The sequence below is a fragment of the Pristiophorus japonicus genome, chromosome 1, assembly GCF_044704955.1.
Source record: "Pristiophorus japonicus isolate sPriJap1 chromosome 1, sPriJap1.hap1, whole genome shotgun sequence".
NCBI lineage: Eukaryota > Metazoa > Chordata > Chondrichthyes > Pristiophoridae > Pristiophorus > Pristiophorus japonicus.
Window position 1 is genome coordinate 469,233,900 of NC_091977.1, and position 22,913 is coordinate 469,256,812.

General features: G+C 47.0%; 1 protein-coding gene across 6 annotated transcripts in view; it reads left to right on the forward strand.

Annotated features, from left to right (window-relative positions):
* The window catches only part of rnf41l (ring finger protein 41, like), a 177,138-nt gene that overhangs the window by 143,020 nt on the left and 11,205 nt on the right, over positions 1–22,913 (forward strand). For all 6 annotated transcript variants that reach the window (XM_070894199.1, XM_070894230.1, XM_070894213.1 and 3 more), the window contains 2 exons: positions 9,309–9,429; positions 10,238–10,477. In XM_070894199.1, the coding sequence (XP_070750300.1) occupies positions 9,309–9,429; positions 10,238–10,471 (355 nt within the window). In that variant the 3' untranslated portion in view covers positions 10,472–10,477. The remainder of the gene's footprint in view (positions 1–9,308; positions 9,430–10,237; positions 10,478–22,913) is intronic.

The following is a 22,913-nucleotide window of genomic DNA, read 5'->3' on the forward strand; positions in this document are numbered from 1 at the left end:
TGAGAAACTTCCACAATTCTGCACCTCAAGCTTAGTGCACTAGAAATTGGTTTCTGCCCAAAATAGACATGTGCTCAAAGCTAGGGGCCGAAACTTGGCCTCCCGACAAGGCCTCTGGCCGCCTGAAAGTGGCGGCAATGGGGCAGCATGGAATGGCCGCTGACTTGCGGCGGACTGGCCAACGTTCGCTGAATTAACCTCTGGCTTTTTGCTGCGGTATGAGGATCCGCCCCGCTGCCCCCACTTCCACCCCGTTCCTGCAGATGCGTCCTTAACGACGTCACCAGAGCGGCTCCACCCCAGAAGGAAAATTCAGGTCAAAAAGTCTTCCGCCAACCTGTCAGTGCCCCGACAGTTTTTTGGGTCAGTGCACAGTGCCAGCTCAAGACCGTCAGTGGACTTCAAAGGCGTGTTGCGTGCATCTCCATTTTTTTGGCCAAGAATTTTTTGGACTTCTCTCAAGTTTTTCAGTTGTCCTTTTCAGAGGTGCATTGAGTGCTAGTGGGCTCGGGTCCTCAATCCGTACAATACAGAGGCCTCATTGTGGAGGTAGTGATTGCAGAGGCAATGGGCTCAGTGCTGGCAGTGGAACACCTCCTGCACATTGAAAGGCCATGGAAATGGCGACAGACCTCAACCGAGAGAGGTAGCCGAGGAAGGACCTGCTTTCAGGAGTAGGGTCAGGTACGCTGACTCCCCTGCACCAGATAGTGGGTGAAATCGAAAGAAGGCAGGATGCACAGGAGGCAGATGCTTGCCAGCAGCAGACTGCAGAGGGCGAGGAGCAGCAAGAGCATGAGGAAGAACCATAGGAAGACCCCACCATAGACATGGGGGGAGAGGGTCCTATTGTTCAAGGGTCTACAGGCAGCAGTTTTCGTTCATGGACCTGACATGACCAATGTCTCTGTAGACTTCGATTCCGGAAGGACATCGTCTGGGACCTGTGCAATCTCCCGCAGCCAGACTTCCAGCCTCAGACATGGCTGAGGACAGCTCTGAGTGTCGCAATCAAAGTGTCCATAGCATTTAATTTCTATGCCACTGGTTCTTTCCATTCTGCTACAACAGACATATCGAACATTTCTCAGTTCGCCGCGCATTGCTCCATCCGTCAAGTGACACACGCTCTCTAGGAGCGACTACATTTTCTTCCCAATGAGCAGGGAGAAGCAGTTGGAGCGGCAGACCAGATTTGTGTGTATTGCGGGCTTCCCCAGGGTTCAGGGCGCCATAGACTGCACCCACATCGCATTGTGGGTGCCGCAAAACAATCCAGAGATGTTCAGAAATCGCAAAAGATTCCACTCCCTCAAAGTGCAGCTGGTATGCAACCACCACCGCAAAATCATGGCAGTTGATGTCCAGTATCCTGGCATTAGCCACAATGCTTTCATCCTGCGCCAGACCAGTGTGCCCGGCGTGTTTGCTGACCCCAACCAAGATTGCGGCTGGCTCCTTGGTGACGAGATCTACCCACTGTGCACTTGGCTGCTGATTCCACTTCGCAACCCCAGGACTGCTGCGCAACAAGCCTACAATAACTCTCATTCAGCCACCAGGTGCTTAATTTAGCAGTGCATTGGGTTCCTTAAGCAGAGGTTCCGTTGCCTGGATCGCTCTGGTGGAGTGTTACAGTACTTGCCTGAGCGGGTCTCCCTATTTGTGGCCGTCTGCTGCATACTTCACAACCTGGCAATCGTGAGGGCACACCCATTGGAGGATGAGCCACCAGTTCCACCTGAGGAGGAGGACCAAGAGGAGGAGGAGGTGCAGGAGCATGACGCACAAGAGGAGGAGGAGAATGAGGTGCTGGAGGAGGACCAGGCTGTGGGTCACCGGCCACGCAGGAGGTGGCGTCCCCATCCAAACCCTGCAAGGGAGATACAGAACCATCTCCGTGCTGCTCGTTTCCGATGAGTTCATGCCCACTTCACTTTCATCTTTGCATCTCCGTGGCCAACCCACTGAGCTCATGCCCACTTCACCCTGTAGCTTTGCATCTCCATGGCCATCCCACTGAGCCCTTTCACACCTCATTGCCCAGAGTGAAATGAGAGATCTGCACAGATATGGGAGCACAAAAAAAAGATTTATTACACAAGAAATAAAGGTGCAAAAAACATACACAATCATTTCTCATCCTTGTGCATCTCCTTATAAACCCTCTTATGCAAGCCGATTCTGGAACTATGCCACAGTGTCTCCCCTGTGGCTGCACCATAGGTCTGGGAAGGTTGCTGTGTTTCAGGTGTCGGAACTACAAATGTCCTTCTCGGACGTCCTTGGCCAGCTCTGGCCCTGGAAGGGCTGGCTGCAGACTGGGCAGCACCCTCCTCTGTGCGTTCACTCGGCCTTGGCTTGGGCGAGTCAATGCTTGTCGGCAATGGAGAAGTGACAGGTCTGGGGTCAGGACTGCTGTGATCCTGAGAGAGCACATCATCATCCTGGTCCGAGGAGCCTGCACCACTCCTTGGTGGGAGCACATCACCTTCGCCACCAATCTGAGGGAGCACAGGTTGGTGGTGCACCCAGCCGCGATGGCAACAATCAGCTCTTGCGTGGCATCCAGCTGAGACTGCATGAGAGCCGACACAGTCTCGATGCCACCAGAGACGATAGCAGTATGATGCTCCGTGGCCTGTTGACCAGAGTGCATAAAAGCATTCAGAGCTTCCAGGGCCACGGCCATCCTATCCAAAGCAGTGCTCAGATGTTCAATTCCCTTGTGCCTGTGCTGTAATGGCAGCTGTCACATCGCCAACGAGACGCGGCATCACAGCTGGATCCATATGGTCACTCTGGGAGTCTGCCATCGTCTGCACACTGGCAATGATGGGCTCCATGGTGTGCGTAGAGCTGTCCACAATGCGGGAGACTGACTCCTCCATGCTCCTAACCATTTGCGAAAGGCTCTCTAGCACCCTTGCCCCCAACATCTGGGAATGCATGGCCTCCACCCTGCTTTCATAAGCCCCAACAGTGATGGGCTCGTCTGAGTCCTCTTCAGCAGAACTTGTGTGCGACCTCTGCCAATCCTCTTTTGCTCAACACAGTTGTTAGAAACTTTCGCCTGCAAAGTGAATAAGGCTTGCTGAGTAGCAGTGTCATGAGGCCTCAGCAATGAGTGCACAAGTGTGTGGCCATTATATGCAGCTGTAACTCTGATATGAAAGGGAGCCTCCACTGCGAGAACGCACACATATATATACAGGCCTTAACAAGCAAATGCTGCTTAGTGACTATATAGTGAAGGTTGGAAATGAGAGAAGGTGAAGGAGAGGCTCGCAGATGGAAGGTGAGGAATTAGGGGAAAATGTACTCACTTTCATCAGGCGTATTATGTCATTGAGCCTTTTGCGGCATTGGGTCGTGGTGCAGTAATGAATGGAGATCCCCGAGACCTCCACAGCAATCTCTCTCCGGGCATTAATGAACACAGGCAAGGCAAGGGAGCTGCTGGCTCATTAGCAGCAAATCAGAACCAGCTGAATTTCTCGGCCCAATTGACCACTCTGCACCCACACCGCTGCCTATTCCAGCCACCAATATCTGCAAGGGATATAGACAGACTAAGTGAGTGGGCAAAAATTTGGCAGATGGAGTATAATGTGGGAAAATGTGAGGTTATCCACTTTGGCAGAAAAAATAGAAAAGCAAATTATAATTTAAATGGAGAAAAATTGCAAAGTGCTGCAGTGCATGAAACACAAAAAGTTAGTATGCAGGTACAGCAAGTAATCAGGAAGCCAAATTGAATGTTGGCCTTTATTGCAAGGGGGATAGAGTATAAAAGCAGAGAAGTCCTGCTACAACTGTACAGGGTATTGGTGAGGCCACACCTAGAGTGCTGCGTACAGTTTTGGTCTCCGTATTTAAGGAAGGATATACTTGCTCTCGAGGCTGTTCAAGAGGTTGATTTCGGAGATGAGGGGCTTGACTTATGAAGATAGGTTGAGTAGGTTGGACCTAAATTCATTGGAGTTCAGAAGAATGAGAGGTGATCTTAGCGATATATATAAGATAATGAGGGGGCTCGACAAGGTGGATGCAGAGAGGATATTCCCACTCAGAGGTGAAACTAAAACTAGGGGACATAGTCTCAGAATAAGGGGCCGCCCATTTAAAACTGAGATGAGGAGAAATTTCTTCTCTGAAGGTTGTAAATCTATGGAATTCTATGCCCCAGAGAGCTGTGAAGGCTGGAACATTGAATATATTTATCATCATCATCATAGGCAGTCCCCTGAAATCAAGGAAGACTTGCTTCCACTCAAAGTGAGTTCTCAAGTAACTGAACAGTCCAATTTGGGAATTACAGTCTCTGTCGCAGGTGGGACAGACAGTCATTGGAGGAAAGGGTGGGTGGGGAGTCTGGTTTGCCGCACGCTCCTTCCGCTGCCTGCGCTTGTTTTCTGCACGCTCTCAGCGACGAGACTCGGAAGTGCTCAGCGCCCTGCAAGATGCTCTTCCTCTACTTAGGGCGGTCTTTGGCCAGGGACTCCCAGGTGTCGGTGGGGATGTTGCACATTATCAAGGAGGCTTTGAGGGTGTCCTTGAAACGTTTCCTCTGCCCACCTGGGGCTCACTTGCCGTGTAGGAGTTCTGAGTAGAGCGCTTGCTTTGGGAGTCTTCTGTCTGGCATGAGGACAATGTGACATGCCCAACGGAGCTGGTCGAGCGTGGTCAGTGCTTCAATGCTGGGGATGTTGGCCTGATCGAGAACACAAACGTTGGTGCGTCTGTCCTCCCAAGGGATTTGCAGGATCTTGCAGAGGCATCGTTGGTGGTATTTCTCCAGCGATTTGAGGTGTCTACTGTATATGGTCCACGTCTCTGAGCCATAGCGGAGGGCAGGTATCACTACAGCCCTGTAGACCATAAGCTTGGTGCCAGATTTCAGGACTTGATCTTCAAACACACTCTTCCTCAGGCAGCCAAAGGCTGCGCTGGTGCACTGGAGGCGGTGTTGAACCTCGTCAACGATGTCTGCCGTTGCTGATAATAGGCTCCCGAGGTATGGAAAGTGGTCCACGTTATCTAGGGCCGCGCTGTGGATCTTGATGACTGAGGGGCAGTGCTGTTAACAGTGTCAAAGGCCTTTGTAAGGTCAAAGAAGGCCATGTACAAGGGTTGGTGCTGTTCCCTGCATTTCTCTTGTACAATACAAACTCCACAATGCACGATAAATGGACAACTGACTCTGAAACGGAGAGGCTAAAAGCCAGCTCAAGGAAATGCATGAATGCACTTCCTCATCTCCAACAAGAAGTGTGAGGAGCTCATGGACTTCTTTGTCTCTAAGATTGAGACCATCTGTTCGGCCGCCTCTGTATCATCCCTTACTTCCCCTGGCCCACCGGGCCAAACTTCCTCTAAGGAAGCCTCCTGCTCTAGCCCTGACCTCACATCTTTCTCGAGTTTCTCTCCGATTTCTCTTGATGACCTTTCCGAGCACATCCTGTCCATGAGACCCACTTCCTGCTCCCTTGATCCTATTCCCACCAAACTGCTGACCACCCAACTTCTCTTTCTGGCTCCCATGTTAGCTGACATTGTTAATGGTTCGCTTTCCTCGGGTACTGTCCCCTCTTCCTCAAATCTGCCGTCGTCATCCCTCTCCTCAAAAAACCAACCCTCGATCCCTCCATCCTTGCAAACTACTGCCCCATCTCCAACCTCCCTTTCCTTTCCAAAGTCCTTGAACGTGTTATCGCCTCCCAAATCCATGCCCATCTTTCCCGCAATTCCATGTTTGAATCCCTCCAATTCGGTTCCTGCTCCTGCCACAGTTCCGAAACGACTCTCATCAAAGTCACAAATGACCTCCTTTGTGACTGTGACAAAAGCAAACTATCCCTCCTCGTCTTTCTTGACTTGTCTGTAGCCTTTGACAGGATTGACCAGTCTATCCTTCTCCAACGCCTCTCCACTGTTGTCCAACTGGCTGGGACTACACTTGCCTGGTTCTATTCTTATCTATCTAATCGTACCCAGAGAATCACCGTTACCTCTGGTGTCTCGCAAGGATCTATCCTTGGCCCCCTCCTATTTCTCATCTACATGTTATTCCTTGGCGAAATCATCCGAAAACAGTGTCAGCTTCCACATGTACGCAGATGACACCCAGCTCTACCTCACTATCACTTCTCACGACCCCTCCACGTTGTCTAAATTGTCAGACTGCTTGACTGACATCCAGTTCTGGATGAGCAGAAATTTTCTCCAATTGAACATGGGGAAGCCCGAAGCCATAGTTTTCAGTCCCTGCCACAAACTCCGTTCCCTACCCACTGACTCCATCCATCTCCCATCTGTCTGAGGCTGAACCAGACTGTTTGCAATCTCGGTGTCATATTTGACCCTGAAATGAGCTTTCGACCACATATCCGCAGCATAACTAAGACCACTTATTTCCACCTCTGTAACATCACTCATCTTCGTCCTTGCCCAGCTCATCCAGTGCTGAAGTCCTCATCCATGCCTTTGTTGCCTCTAGATTTGACTATTCCAACGCACTCCTGGCTGGCCTCCCACATTCTACCCTAGGTAAACTAGAGGTGATCCAAAACTGGGCTGCCCGTGACCTAACTCGCACCAAGTCCCGCTCATCCATCACCCCTGTGCTCGCTGACCTACACTGACTTCAGGTTAAGCAACGCCTCGATTTCAAAATTCTTATCCTTATTTTCAAATTCCTCCATGCCCTCGCCTCTCCCTATCTCTGTAATATCCTCCAGCCCCACAACCGCACCCCCCCCCCCCCCGAGATGTCTGCGCTCCTCTACTCTAATTCTGCCCTCCTGAGCAGCTCTGATTGTAATCGTTCAACCATTGGTGACCGTGCATTCTGTTGCCTAGGCCCCAAGCTCTGGAACTCCCTACCTAAATCTCTCCATTTCTCTACCTTGCTTTCCTCCTTCAAGACACTCCTTTAAACATATCTCTTTGACCAAGCTTTCGGTCACCTGCGCTAATTTCTACTTATGCGGCTCGATGTCAAATTTTTAGCGCATAATACTCCAAGACGTTTCATTACGTTGTTAAATGCAAGTTGTTGTTGTTAAGTGTCATGATGCCTTGTGCGTCAGTTGAGGTCAAATTTCCCAACCAGTGTACAAAGGGGTAATATATTCGCATGGATAGAGGATTGGCTAACTAACAGAAAACAGAGAGTCGGGATAAATGGTTCATTCTCTGGTTGGCAATCAGTAACTAGTGGGGTGCCGCAGGGATCAGTGCTGGGATCCCAACTATTTACAATCTATATTAATGACTTAGAAGAAGGGACTGAGTGTAATGTAGCCAAGTTTCTGACGATACAAAGATGGGAGGAAAAGCAATGTGTGAGGAGGACACAAAAAATCTGCAAAAGGACATAGACAGGCTAAGTGAGTGGGCAAAAATTTGGCAGATGGAGTATAATGTTGGAAAGTGTGAGATCTTGCACTTTGGCAGAAAAAAAATCAAAGAGCAAGTTATTATTTAAATGAAAAAAGATTGCAAAGTGCTGCAATACAACGGGACCTGGGTGTACTTGTGCATGAAACACAAAAGGATAGTATGCGGGTACAGCAAGTGATCAGGAAGGCCAGTTAAATTTTGGCCTTTATTGCAAAGGGGATGGAGTATCAAAGCAGGGAAGTCTTGCTACAGCTATACAGGGTATTGGTGAGGCCACACCCTGGAATACTGTGTGCAGTTTTGGTTTCCATATTTACAAAAGGATATACTTGCTTTGGAGGCAGTTCAAAGAAGGTTCACTAGGTTGATTCCGGAGATGAGGGGTTTGACTTATGAGGAAAGGTTGAGTAGGTTGGGCCTCTACTTATTGGAATTCAGAAGAATGAGAGGTAATCTTATCGAAACCTATAAGATTATGAGGGAGCTTGACAAGGTGAATACAGAGAGGATGTTTCTACTGATGGGGGAGACTAGAACTAGAGGGCATGATCTTAGAATAAGGGGTTGCCCATTTAAAACAGAGATGAGAAGAAATTTCTTCTCTTAGAGGGTTGTAAATCTGTGGAATTCGCTGCCTCAGAGAGCTGTGGAAGCTGGGACATTAATAAATTTAAGACAAAAATAGACAGTTTCTTAAACGATAAGGGGTTATGGGGAGCAAGCAGGGAAATGGAGCTGAGTCCATGATCAGATCAGCCATGATCTTATTGAATGGCGGAGCAGGCTCGAGGGGCTGTATGGCCTACTCCTGCTCCTATTTCTTATGTTCTTATGTCATATCGTGTACTTCTTTGAGCAGACGTTTTCCTCACTTTCAAAATTGGAGAAAAGTTGGACCAATTTGGACCAGTTGCAATGCCAGCAGCGGACCTCAGGTAGGTCCTGGGAGGGGAGGATGACAACAGGAAGAGGAGGTAGGGAGGGGAGGCGGGTGGGAGTTGGGAAGCCAGTGATGTACCTGGCTCCACATGAAGGTACGTTAAAAGAAGAAACTCAGCTTCTTGTTGGCGGCCTTTAAGTACCACTGGTTATCCTGCAAGGACAGCACTGACCAATTTTCAAGAGGGGTCCTTAAACAGGTGTTAGGCCCTTCATTAACATATTCAAGGAGCCTAATGCAGCACCAGGGATGCCTGAATATCGTTTGGGCCAAAATGGACGTGTTTCTGGTGTCTTGGGGCGCAAGACATAGCACAATGAAATTTTTACTCGGCCTCATGCCAAAAGAATGAGCTCAAGAAGATCAATTTCTCCCTTGCCGTGCCTAATGTGCATAAATTATTGTTAATTTTTAATGCTTAAAGGGAAACTCAAAATGAAGAATATGCATGGCCGGCGCTTTCCTTGGACCTCGATTGTTTACACTGATTTCCACTTGTGTACGTTTTTTTGTATTCTAGCATATGCTAATGAGATTGTCAGGCAATTTTAGTGTAACTTACCAATGGGAAGATTGGTGTAATCGTTGAAATCTCTAAAAGAATGTTGATAGGGATAGGACATTTCAATTTTAATCCTTTATGGATGATGATGAATCTTCTTTTACAGACTGGAAAATTCCAGGTTTGATACCTGGTCGATGATAAGGTCTCTGATCTTAGCTGGTGTGATGGAAGGTGCTCTACACTTAGCATCCTATATTAAAGATGGAATGAACCTTTCTGAAGGAACTCTACTAGAAGTGCACATGTATACATGGGGTGGAGACATGATTGGGCTCTGCTGTGATGACCTAGAATGAGTCAATACTTACTGGAAAGCAGAAGTATAGAAAAAGGGAGAAAATTGGGCAAAATAAATAATAAATCTAACATTGTATTGTGCATACATTTTTTTTTAAAAAGGTCTGAGATGATTTGTAAAGTTGAAGAAGTAAGGCATGAAATGGAGTCCCGTTTAGATTCTCAAAGAAGACACATGGTACAGAAAGAAAGTCTTTTGCAAAATGAAATTGAGGAGCTTAAAGTTAGTATGTTTATTTATGGTCATTATCCTATGAAAATGTATATGTGTGATATATATATATATATATGTTCTGAAAATGCATGGGCTACAATCCTGGTAGTAATGGGGTTAATACATGGGCATCTTATTTGCATGGGTCTAACAGGTGCCTGCACCACTACTATTGCAGCCTGACTGCAAACTGCAGTGCTGAGCCGTCATCAGAGGGTAAGAGGCCCAGACCCTCCCTGTATTTTGGAGTATAGACGTTATCCTCCTCGGTGGGCCCATTTCTGCCCTTCTGGAGGCCAGTACATTGGGCATGTTAGCCTCCAGTCTTACGCCGGGTTCCTTATCAGCTGGAGAAGCAGGAACTCCATATATAGGGAGCCCCGCTCCTTCTGCATCATTGGCCTTGTAAAGGGCGAGTGGATACCAAAAGTGCAGCACAAAAGCAATGTAAAACTACGTTTTGGATTTTTTGCAAGACATGTAGGTTTAAGAAGTGGGTTACTACACTGTACAGAGATGTGAAAATTAGGCCGCAAGATAGGCTTGAGGAGTATGAAAAGTCAAAAACAAGTGGCCCTGAGTGGTTATTAGTCTCTAATTTTGTTTTGTGCCTCATATTCCCAATTGGCTAGTTCAGAGGTTGAGAAGCATTAAACAGCACTAATCAGGTTGGTAAGATACAAAATATTGCATTGTCTCTGATAGTTATCTGATGATTCTCTTAATACTGTATATTCATAATTGTGTAAAGTTGTATTCATAGCTATATACACCCTGCTTATGGTGTTAAATTTTGAGACATAACATTTACTTTCAGAGTCAGATGTCATGTGTGATGTCAGATGTGAGAACACTCATGGCAGAAGAAAGGCAGCATCGTCAGGAACTAGAACAAGCAGAACTTGAGAAAAGAGAACTGATGGAGTTGTTGAAAAGCCTGCATAAAGGGGTTAACACTGGAGAGGGAAGCAGCAAAAGAAACATTAGTGCCAGACCTCTCAACCGATTGGAAGGCATCAAAAGAAAACCTAAAGAGGTGACTGTTATCTAAGAAATGGTAAGTTACAGAATTGGTGAAAGGAAACAGCTCCCTCAGAAATGTACTTTTTAAAAAAATGTTTCTAATTTTTTCCTCTTTGCCCCACAAGGACAGAACATTTAATCGAGTACAAAAGAACATAAGAAATAGGAGCAGGAGTAGGCTATTTGGCCCCTTGGGCCTGCTCTGTCATTCAATAAGATCATGGCTGATCAGGTCTTGGGCTCAGCTCCACTTCCCTGCCCGCTCCCCATTACCTTTCACTTCTTTATCGTTCAAAAATCTATCTATTTCCACCTTAAATGTGTTCAATGACCCAGCCTCCAAAGCTCTCTGGGGCAGGGAATTCCACAGATTTACAACCCTCAGAGAAGAAATTCCTCCTCATTTCAGTTTTAAATGGGCGACCCCTTATTCTGAAACGATGCCCCCTAGTTCTAGATTCCCACACGAGGAGAAACATCCTCTCTGCATCTACCTTGTCGAGCCCCCTCAGTATCTTATATGTTTTAATAAGATCACCTCTCATTCTTCTAAACTCCAATGAGTATAGGCCCAATCTACTCAACCTTTCCTCATAAGTCTCAGGAATCAACCTAGTTGAACCTTCTCTGAACTGCCTCCAATGCAAGTATATCCTTCCTTAAATAAGTTGACCAAAACTGTACGCAATACTCAAGGTGTGGCCTCACCATTACCCTATCCAGTTGCAGCAGGACTTCTCTGCTTTTATATTCTATCCCCTCTGCAATAAAGGCCAACATTCCATTTGCCTTCCTGATTACCTGTATGCTAACTTCTTGTGTTTCATGAACAAGGACCCCCAGGTCCCTCTCTACTGCAGCACTTTGCAATTTTTCATCATTTAAAATATAATTTGCTTTTTTTTTCTGCCAAAGTGGATAATCTCACACTTTCCCACATTATACTCCATCTGCTAAATGTTTTCCCACTCACTTAGCCTGTCTATATCACTTTGAAGATTTTTGTGTGTTTTCCTCTTTGTATCATCAGCAAACTTGGCTACATTACACTTGGTCCCTTCATCCAAGTCATTAATATAAATTATAAATAGTTGAGGCCCCAGCACCAATCCCTGCGGCACCCTACTAGTTACTGTTTGTCAACCGGAAAATGACCCATTTATCCCGACTCTCTGTTTTCTGTTAGTTAGCCAATCCTCTATCCATGCTAATATGTTACCCCCAACTCCGTGAACTTTTATCTTGTGCAGTAACTTTTTATCTGGTATCTTATAGAATGCCTTATGGAAATCCAAATACACCACATCCACTGGTTTCCCCTTATCCATTCTGTCCAGGGGACTTGTCCACTTTTAGTCCCATTATTTTACCAAGTACTACTTCTTTATTGATAGTGATTGTTATAAGTTCCTCCCTGTCTTCTGTCTTCTACTGTCAAGACTGATACAAAATATTTGTTCAAAGTCTCTGCCATTTCCCTGTTCCTGATTATTAATTCCCCAGTCTCATCCTCTAAGGGACCACCATTACTTTAGCCACTCTCTTCCTTTTTATATACCTATAGAAATTCTTACTATCTGTTTTTATATTTTGATCTAGTTTACTTTCATAATCTATCTTCCCTCTATCATTTTTTAGTCGTCCTTTGCTTTTTTTAAAATGATTTTACAATCCTCTGGCCTCCTGCTAATCGGCCACTTTGTATACCATTGTTTTCAATTTGATACCATCCTTTATTTCCTTAGTTAGCCACGGATGGTTATCCCTTCTCTTACAGTCTTTCCTTCTCATTGGAATATATTTTTGTTGAGAGTTATGAAATAGTTTCTTAAATGTCCGCCACTGCTCATCAACCTTCCCACACTTTAATCTATTTTCCCAGTGCACTTTAGCCAACTCTGTCTTCATATCTTTGTAGTCTCCTTTATTTAAGCTTAGGACACTTATTTGAGATCATGGTATTGGGGGTAATGCATTGACGTGGATAGAGAACTGGTTGGCAGACAGGAAGCAGAGAGTCGGGATAAACAGGTCCTTTTCAGAATGGCAGGCCGTGACTAGTGGAGTGCCGCAGGGCTCAGTGCTGGGATCCCAGTTATTTACAATATACATCAATGATTTAGATGAAGGAATTGAGAGTAATATCTCCAAGTTTGCAGATTTCACTAAGCTGGGTGGCGGTGTGAGCGGTGAGGAGGATGCTAAGCGGCTGCAAGGTGACTTGGACAGGTTAGGTGAGTGCACAAGTGCATGGCAGATGCAGTATAATGTGGATAAATGTGAGGTTATTCACTTTGGTGGCAAAAACATGAAGGTAGAATATTATCTGAATGGCAACAGATTAGGAAAAGAGGAGGTGGAATGAGACTGGGTGTCATGGTACATCAGTCATTGAAGGTTGGCATGCAGGTGCAGCAGGCAGTGAAGAAGGCAAATGGCATGTTGGCCTTCATAGTGAGGGGATTTGAGTAGAGGAGCAGAGGTCTTGCTGCAGCTGTACAGGTTCTTGGTGAGGCCTCACCTGGAATATTGTGTTCAGTATTTGTTGTGTATGGAGAAAGAGACAACTGAACACTGTGAGCTCAAAGTAAAGTGTGACCTTAATCTTTTATTGCAGTTCTCCAGAGTGCCTCTCCAACCTGTGAAAGCCTTCATAAATACCTGTGTTCCCAAGGGATTATGGGATCCTTTGGGACTCCAGGGGAAGAGCCCTCTGGTGGCTGTACAGAGTAAATACAAGTCCACATATATAACAACAATCCCCGCCCCCCCCAAAGTCAATAGTGTAACTATTTACAATGTGAGTCGATCTGGGGCCCTTCTTGCCCTGGTTGATCGTCTCGATGTGAAAGCTGGAATTGTTGAATCATTTGTTGGGCTTTCGCTGGGCTGCTGTGCAGCCGGCCTTACTGGGCTGCCTGGTGTGTTGGGCCCTGCTGGGCTGCTGTGGATGATGGGTTCTGCTTCGTGGTTAACCGTGGTGCCGGTTGCCACTGATGTGTATGCTGGGGGATCAAAAAAAGTAGGGTCCAAGGTGGGCTGCTCAGGATAATCTGTGAATCTGAGTTTAATTTAGTCCAAGTGTTTCAGGTGAATGAGTCTATTTGAAAGTTTGACCTGAAACACCCTGCTCTCCTCTTTGACCACGACAGTGCCAGGAAGCCACTTGGGACCTTGTCCATAATTTAATACAAATATTGGATCATTGATTTTAATCTCGCATGACACATTTGCGCTATCATGGTATGCACTTTGTTGAAGCCGCCTGCTCTCTACCTGTTCATGTAAATCAGGGTGGACTAACGAGAGCCTTGTTTTAAGTGCTCTTTTCATGAGCAGTTCAGCAAGTGGGATCCCAATGAGTGAGTGGGGTCTCGTGCGGTACCGAAGCAAGACTCAGGATAGGCGAGTCTACAGTGAGCCTTCAGTTACCCTCTTCAAGCCTTGCTTGATGGTTTGCACTGATCTCTCTGCCTGATCAATGGACGCTGGTTTAAACGGGGCAGATGTGACATGTTTGATCCCGTTACGGGTCATGAATTATTTGAACTCAGCATTGGTAAAACATGGCCTGTTGTCGCTCACCGGGACATCGGGTAGGCCGTGTGTGGCAAACATGGCCCGCAGGCTTTCAGTAGTGGCAGCGGACGTGCTAGCTGACATTATCTCACATTCAATCCACTTGGAGTATGCGTCTACAACCACAAGGAACATTTTACCCAAGAACCCGCCTGCATAGTCGACGTGTACTCTGGACCACGGTTTGGAGGGCCAAGACCATAAACTTAGTGGCGCCTCTCTGGGTGCATTGCATAACTGCGAGCATGTATTACATCTGTGAACAAGGACGCTAAGTCCGCATCGATACTGGGCCACCACACGTGGCATCTGGCTATCACTTTCATCATTACGATGCCTGGGTGGGTACTGTGGAGGTCATTGATGAAGGTGTCAGTGCCCTTCTTGGGGACCACTACTCGATTGCCCCACAGAAGGCAGTCTGCCTGTATAGACATTTCATCTTTGCGCCACTGGAAAGGCTTTATCTCTTCCTGCATTTCCACTGAGACACTGGACCAGCTCTCGTGAAGCACACAGCTTTTGACGAGAGATAATAAGGGGTCCTGGCTTGTCCAGGTTTGATCTGCCGGGCAGTGACGGGTAATTGCTCACTCTCAAATGCTTTCATAACCATGGCTAGATCTGCGGGCTGCACCATTTCCACCCTGTGGTGGGCAATGGCAGCCTACTGAGAGCATCGGCGCAGTTTTCTGTGGCGGATGGCGTAGTTGTATGCGGACAACGTGAACGCCCATCTCTCGATGCGCGCCGATGCGTTGGTATTCAGCCCTTTATTCTTGGAGAACAGGGATATAAGTGGCTTATGGTCAGTTTCCAATTCGAATTTTAGCCCAAACAGGTATTGATGCATTTTCTTTACCCCATAGACACACGCTAATGCTTCTTTCTCAATCATGCTGTAGGCTCTCTCAGCCTTACACAGACTCCTGGATGCATAAGCAACCGGTTGCAGTTTCCTGAAATCATTAGCTTGTTGCAATACCAACCCGACGCCATATAATGACGCATCACATGCTAGTATCAAGCGCTTACATGGATCATACAACACAAGCAATTTGTTTGAGCATAACAAATTTTCTCGCTTTTACAAAGGCATTTTCTTGGCTTTTACCCCAAACCCATTCGTCCCCTTTTCGTAGTAAGACATGTAATGGTTCTAACAGTGTGCTGAGACCCAGTAAGAAGTTACCAAAGTAGTTCAGGAGTCCCAGAAACGACCGCAGCTCCGTCACATTCTGTGGCCTCGGTGCGTTTTCGATTGCCTCCGTCTTCGCGTTGGTGGGCCTGATGCCGTTGCCGCAATCCTCCTTCCCAAGAACTCCATTTCAGGCACCAGGAAAACGCACTTTGAGCATTTTAACCTGAGCCCCACATGGTTGAGTCGACTAAGAACCTACTCCGGGTTCTGCAGATGCTCGACTGTATTCCGACCTGTGGCCAAGATGTTGTCCTGGAAGACCACGGTGTGCGGGACCGACTTCAGTAAGCTTTCCATGTTTCTCTGGAATATCGCCGCTGCCGATTGGATTCCAAATGGGCATCTGTTATAAACAAAAAGACCTTTGTGCGTGTTGATGCAGGTGAGGGCCTTCGATGATTCCTCCAGTTCCTGCGTCATGTAGGCTGAAGTCAAATCCAGCTTCGTGAACGTCTTTCCTCCCGCCAGCGTTGCAAAGAGGTCATCGGCCTTTGGTAGTGGGTATTGGTCCTGCAGGGAGAAACGATTGATAGTTACTTTGTAATCGCCACAGATTCTGATGGTGCCATCTCCCTTGAGGACTGGGATGATAGGACTGGCCCACTCGTTGAACTTGATCGGGGAAATTATGCCCTCTCTTTGCTACCGGTCTAGCTCGATCTTTACCCTTTCTCTCATAATGCACGGGACTGCTCTCGCCTTGTGATGGATGGGTCGCGACCCCGGAATTAGTTGGATCCGCACTTTTGCTCCTTGGAATTTCCCGATGCCAGGTTCGAACTGTGAAGAGAATTTGTTCACGACCTGGGCACACGAAATGTCGTCAGTGGGCGATAGCGCTCGGACGTCGTCCCAGTACCAGCGTATCTTTCCCAGCTAGTTCCTGCCGAGCAGCGTGGGACCATTGCCCAGTACCACCCAGAGTGGTAGCTTGTGCAGTGCTCCATCGTAGGAGACCTTTACAGTCGCACTGCCGATTACAGGAATCAGTTCTTTCCTGTAAGTTCTTAGTTTTGTGCAAACTGGAGTTAAGACTGGCCTTGAGGCCTTGTTGCACCACAACCTTTCAAAAGTCTTTTTGCCCATGATGGACTGGCTCGCACCCATGTTCAGCTCCATTGACATTGGGAGTCAATTTAGTTCAACATTCAGCATTATCGGGGGACAATTCGTAGTGAATGTGTGCACCCCATGTACCTCTGCCTCCTCGATCTGAGGCTCTGGTTCGTCGTGATCCTCCGTGGGTCTGTCCTCCTCTGCAACATGCTGGTTTGCAGGTTTAACAGACTTTGCAGCTCGCCTGCACACTCGGAGGTGTTCCATTGTTCCACAGCCCTTGCAAACGTAGCCTTTGAATCGGCATGAATGGAAACAATGATCACCCCCGCAACGCCAACAAGGTGTTAATGGCCTTGCATTCATCACCCTTGATGGTGGACTCTCAGACATCTGCGGACGTGTAGCTGCAGGTATGTGTGACCTGCCCTGTACGTTACGCCTCGAAAACGACATCACTTTGTTCACAGTACTTGTAGCAGCACTTGTGTGCTGAGAGGTTTGCTTCGTATTGTCACTAGTGGCAATGAATGCCTAGGCTATCGCTATGGCCTTAGTCTAGGTTGGGGTCTCTACAGTCAAAAGTTTGCGAAGTATGGTTTCATGGCCAATGCCAAGTACGAAAAAGTCTCTGAGCATGTGCTCCAAATGCCCTTGAAATTCGCAATGTCCTGCAAGGCGTCTTAGCTCGGCGACATAACTCGCCACTTCCTGGCCTTTAGATCTTTTGTAGGTGTAGAACCGGTACCTCGCCATCAGAAAGCTTTCCTTCAGGTTCAAATGCTCTCAGACCAGTGTGCACAAATCGTCGTATGATTTTGCCGTGGGTTTCGCTGAAGTGAGCAGATTCTTCATGAGGCCATACGTTGGTGCCCCACAGACGATGAGGAGGATCGCCCTTCATTTGGCAGCGCTCTCTTCCCCATCTAGCTCGTTGGCCACGAAGTATTGGTCGAGTTTCTCCACAAAAGTTTCCCAATCATCTTCCTCCGAAAATCTCTCCAGGATGCCCACTGTTCTCTGCATCTTTGGGTTCGCTATCTGTATCTCGTCGCCAGTTGTTGTGTGTGGAGAAAGAGTCAGATTGAACACTGTGAGCTCAAATAAAGTGTGACCGTAGTCTTTTATTGCAGGTCTCCAGAGTGCCTCTCCAACCTGTGAAGCCTCCTTAAATACCTGTGCTCCCAAGGGATTATGGGATCTCTTGGGACTCCAGGGGATGAGCCCTCTGGTGGCTCTACAAAGTAAATACAAGTATACATCTATAACAGTTTTGGTCTCCCAATCTGAGGAAGGACTATCTTGCTATTGAGGGAGTGCAGCAAAAGTTCACCAGACTGATACCCGGGATGGCAGGACTGACATATGAGGAGAGACTGGATCGACTGGGCCTGTATTCACTGGAGTTTAGAAGAATGAGAGGGCATCTCATAGAAACATATAAAATTCTGATGGGACTGAAAGGTTAGATGCAGGAAGAATGTTCCCGATGTTGGGGGAGTCCAGAACCAGGGGTCACAGTCTAAGGATAAAGGATAAGCCATTTATGACCGAGATGAGGAGAAACTTCTTCACTCAGAGAATTGTTAACCTGTGGAATTCGCTTCCGCAGAGAGTTGTTGATGCCAGTTCGTTAGATATATTCAAGAGGGAGTTGGATATGGCCCTTATGGCTAAAGAGATCAAGGGGTATGGAGAGAAGGCAGGAAAGGTGTACTGAGGTGAATGATCAACCATGATCTTATTGAATGGTGGTGCAGGCTCGAAGGGCCGAATGGCCTACTCATGCACCTATTTTCTATGTTTCTATTCTACTTTCTCACCCTCCAACTGAATTTGAAATTCAACCATGCTTTGATCACTGTTTCCTAGACGATCCTTTACTACAAGATCATTTATTAATTCTGTCTCATTACACAATAGCAGATCTAAGATAGCCTGCTCCCTGGTTGGTTCTGCAATGTACTGTTCAAGGAAACCATCCTGGATACACTGTATGAACTCTTCCTCAAGGCTACCTTGGCCAATTTGATTTGCCCAATCAATATGAAGATTAAAATCACCTATGATTATTGCCGTTCCTTTTTTACAAGCCTCCATTATTTCTTGATGTATTCTCCATCCAACAGTGTAGCTACTGTGAGGGGCCTATAGACTACGCCCACCAGTGACTTCTTCTCCTTATTATTTCTTATCTCCACCCAAACTGATTCTGCATCTTAATCTTCTGAGTCAATATCATTTCTCACTACTGCACTGATTTCATCCTTTATTAACAGAGCTACCCCACATCCTTTTCCTTTCTGCCTATCCTTCCAAATTGTCAAATACCCCTGAATATTCAGTTACCAGCCTTGGTCACATTGCAACCTCGTCTCTATCATGGAGATCAGACCATACCCATTTGTATCTATTTGTGTCGTCAACTCATCGACTTTGTTACGAATGCTGCGTGCATTCAGATAAAGTGCTTTTAATTTTGTTTTTTAACCATTTTTACTTGCTTTTACCCCACTTTCTGATAGACTCTTATGTTTCATGCATAATGGCAGAACTTCAATACCCAACTCTTAAGTGACAAGTTAATCTTTAAGTAGAAACTAAGCTATGTTTGGCATTAGTATTTAGTCAGAGGAATCGTTTGACTCATTCTTGTGCCACGTTCTGAGCCAATCTCAAATTTGTTCCTTTGAGGAGAATCAGTAAAGCTGTTACTTGAATCAACTTGTTTATTTTGATGAATGTATTTTTAATGCACTGTCACATCTAATGTGAAGGGGTCCACCCTCTTCCTTAAAGGGTACTACTTAGTCAAAATCCGAGTGATAATTGAATGATACTACAATCAAGAAAAAAGTAGCATTATTTCCCTTCTATTCTCTGAATTCTATCCTTCAATAGCAGAAACCAGCCCTATCCGACTGTACTCTTACATTGTGTTACAAGTATTCAACCTTCTCTCGGGGGGGGATTCAACCCAGGGAGCACTCCAGAAGACTGTTTATATGTATGATGCACTATGATTCTCCTAGGTGGGACCTGGGTTAAGTCCTAATGATAGCAGGAGGATGTTTCCATTCTAAGGTAATTAATCCTCCTCTTACTAATACTAATTCAGATTTCTCATATATACATTGATCTAAGGCAAACCAGGTACTGTCACCATACGCATCATATCTAAGTATAGGTGCGGCGTCGAAAATCAGGAATGTTCCGAAATCCTGACCGATCGGTGGCAGGGTCGTCCGGAATCCGCAAAATGTTCCGGAATCCAGAGCCGCTGACCCTGCCGACCTCGGGGTCCCGCCGCTGCCCGACCTCGGGCCTCGCCACCACTTACCTCACCTCGGCGCCTCGTCGCCAGTCCGCCCGAACACCTCCTCCGCAACAGAGCATGCTGGCCCGAACAGCTGCTCGGCGGGGCCCCGGACGAACACCTCCTTTTCAGTGAGGCCCCACCCGAACACCTCCTCTTCGGCGGGGCCCCGCCCGAACAGCTCATCAACAGGACCCGCCTGAGCAGCTCCTCCTCAGCGAGGCCCCGCCCGACGACCTCATCAACGGGGCCGGACGGCCCGAACTGCTCCTCGGCGGGAACCCCCCCACTTTTCTGACGTTCCGAAATCCGGAAATACCCGAACATGGGCTCGGGTGTTTCTGGATTCGTGACATTAGAAAAACGATCGAAAGTCCGGAAAAGCCTGGAATCTGGAATGGCCTCGGTCCCGAGGGTTCCTGATTCTTGATGCTGCACCTGTAATACTGTAACAAGCTAAGTGGAATGCTACATTTTCAAAGATGATCTTGCCACATTTTAAAGAGTTTTCTCATTTGTTCTTGGGATGTGGGCAGCACTGGTAAGGCAATATTTATTCCCATACCTGGGAGACCGGAGGACAATGAGAGTCAACCACATAGTGTGGGACTGGAATCACCTGGGGGTTCTAGGTTGCCTTCAGCGAAGGAAATTAGTGAAGCAGTTACATGTTTACAACATCTGGCAGTTTTATCGATACTATCCAATAAATTACCAGATTTATTGAATTCAATTTCACAGTTCAGCTATGCTGGGATTTGAACTTGTTGGCCGGAGAAAACGGTCCGGCGCAAAGTCAGCTGAGCAACTGCTCCATGTGTGCAACCTGAGGCCTGAGACAAATTTGTCATTGGGCCTTATTTTAATGCCAGTGGTGAGTTACATGATCGAAACAGGCTCTGGATTGGAGCGGGCGGGAAATTGACTGACTCTTGCACTGAGGTGCCAGTGGGCAGGAGTTTTTAATGTGGACGCAGGAGGAGCATTGCTGCTTACTTAAGATTACATAGGATATACAGCACAGAAGCAGGCCATTCGGCCCAACCAGTCTATGCCGGCGTTTATGCTCCACTCGAGTCTCCTCCCATCTTTCCTCATCTAAATATTCCCTTCTCCCTCATATGCTTGTCTAGCCTCCCCTTAAATGTCAACCGTGAGGGATTATAGAGTGTCCTCCTCAAATTCGGCTGCTTTCAAAGGTTCGTCACCATCCTCTGCGATGACATACAAGCCGGGATCCTGATCAACGGATCCACCAGACCCAATACACACGCAGACCGGGGTCAAGCAACTCTGTTCTCGATCTTCCTTGCTGCAATGTTCTATCTCACCCTTAATTAAGGACAGTCAGCACGGATTTGTTATGGGAGGATCGTGTTTGACTAACCTGATTGAATGTTATGAGGAGGTAACCAAGAGGATCGATGAAAGTATTGAGTACAATGTAGTGTATATGGACTTTAGCAAAGCTTTTGATAAGGTCCCACATGGTAGACTGGTCACGAAGGTTAATGCCCATGGGATCCAGGGCAAAGTGGAAAGTTGGATCCAAAATTGGCTCCGAGGTTGCAAGCAAAGGGTAATGGTTGATGGATGTTTTTGTGACTGGAAGGATGTTTCCCGTAAGGTTCTGCAGGGCTCAGCACTGGGTCCCTTGCTTTTTGTGGTATATATCAACGATTTAGATTTGAATATAGGGAGTATGATTGAGAAGTTTGCAGATTACACTAAAATTGGCTGTGTGGTTGTTAATGAAGAGGAAAGTCATGAGCTGCAGGAGGATATCAATCTACTGGTCAGGTGGGCAGAGTGGTGGCACATGGAATTTAATTCAGAGAAGTGTGAGGTAATGCACTTTGGGAGGGCAAATAAGGAAAGAGTATACACATTAAGCGGTAGGCCACTTAACAGTGTAGATGAACAAAGGGACCTTGAAGTGCTTGTCCACAGATTCCTGAAAGAAGCAGGCCAGGTGGATAAGGTGGTTAAGAAGGCATACGGAATGCTTGCCTTTATTGGCAGCAGCATAGAATATAAGAGTAGGGAGATTATGCTTAAATTGTATAAGACTTTGGTTAGGCCACAGCTGGAGTACTGCGTGCAGTTCTGGTCGCCGTATTATAGGAAGGACATGATTGCACTAGAGAGAGTGCAGAGGAGATTTACTAGGATGCTGCCTGGAATGGAGAATCTTAGTTATGAGGACGCTGCCTGGAATGGAGAATCTTACTTATGAGGACAGGTTGGATAGGTTGGGTTTGTTCTCATTGGAACAGAGGAGGGTGCGAGGAGCTCATTGAGGTGTACAAAATATTGAGGGGCCTGGACATGGTGGATAGTAAGGGCCTATTTTCATTGGTGGAGGGCATAGTTTTAAGGTGGTTGGTGGAAGGCTTAGAGGGGATTTCAGGGGGGGGGGCTTCTTTATGCAGAGGGTTGTGGGGATCTGGAACTCACTGCCTGGAAAAGTGGTGGATGCAGAAACCCTCACCACATTTAAGAGATGGTTGGATGGGCACTTAAAGTGCCGTAACCTGCAGGTTTACAGACCTAGAGCTGGTAATTGGGATTAGACTGGATAACTTCTTGTTGGCCGGCGATGATGATATGGTAAGAACTGCAGGGAATTGAATATGACCAGGGTGATCTCTTGGACTAGTTTTGATTGCCTGGATGGGTTGGAGAGGAATTTTCCCAGATTTTTTCCCCCAAATTGGCCTGGGTTTTTAATCTGTTTTTTGTCTCTCAGGAGATCACATGGCTCCGGTTGGGGCAGTGTGTAGAATCTTTTACTGTAAGGGGTGTCGCAGTTGTGTGTGGCAGACTGGTTGGGCTGGATGCCCTTTACCTTTCCGCCATTGTTCATAGGTTTATATGTAACCTTCAGGGATGCTGACCGAGGGCCGTGCGGCTCTTTGTCGGCCGGTGCGGACAAGATGGGCCGAAATGGCCTCCTTCTGTGCTGTAAATTTCTATGTTTCTATGTTTAATAAGCTCCCCGCTGGAGTGGAACTAATTTACAGAACAAACGGGACTTTGTTCAACCTCCGTCACCTCCAATCCAGATCCAAGGTCGTCCCATCCTCTGTCATTGAATTACAGTATGCAGACGACACTTGCATTTGCGCACACTCGGAAGTCGAACTCCAAACCATCGCCAACACCTTCACTGAAGCGTGAGAGAGTATGGGCCTCATACTAACCATTCCTAAGACAAAGGTTCTCTACCAACCTGCCCCTGCCACACAGTACTGCCACCCGCTTATCAAGATCCATGATGAGGCCTTGGACAACGTGGACCTGGGAATCCCTGACCGA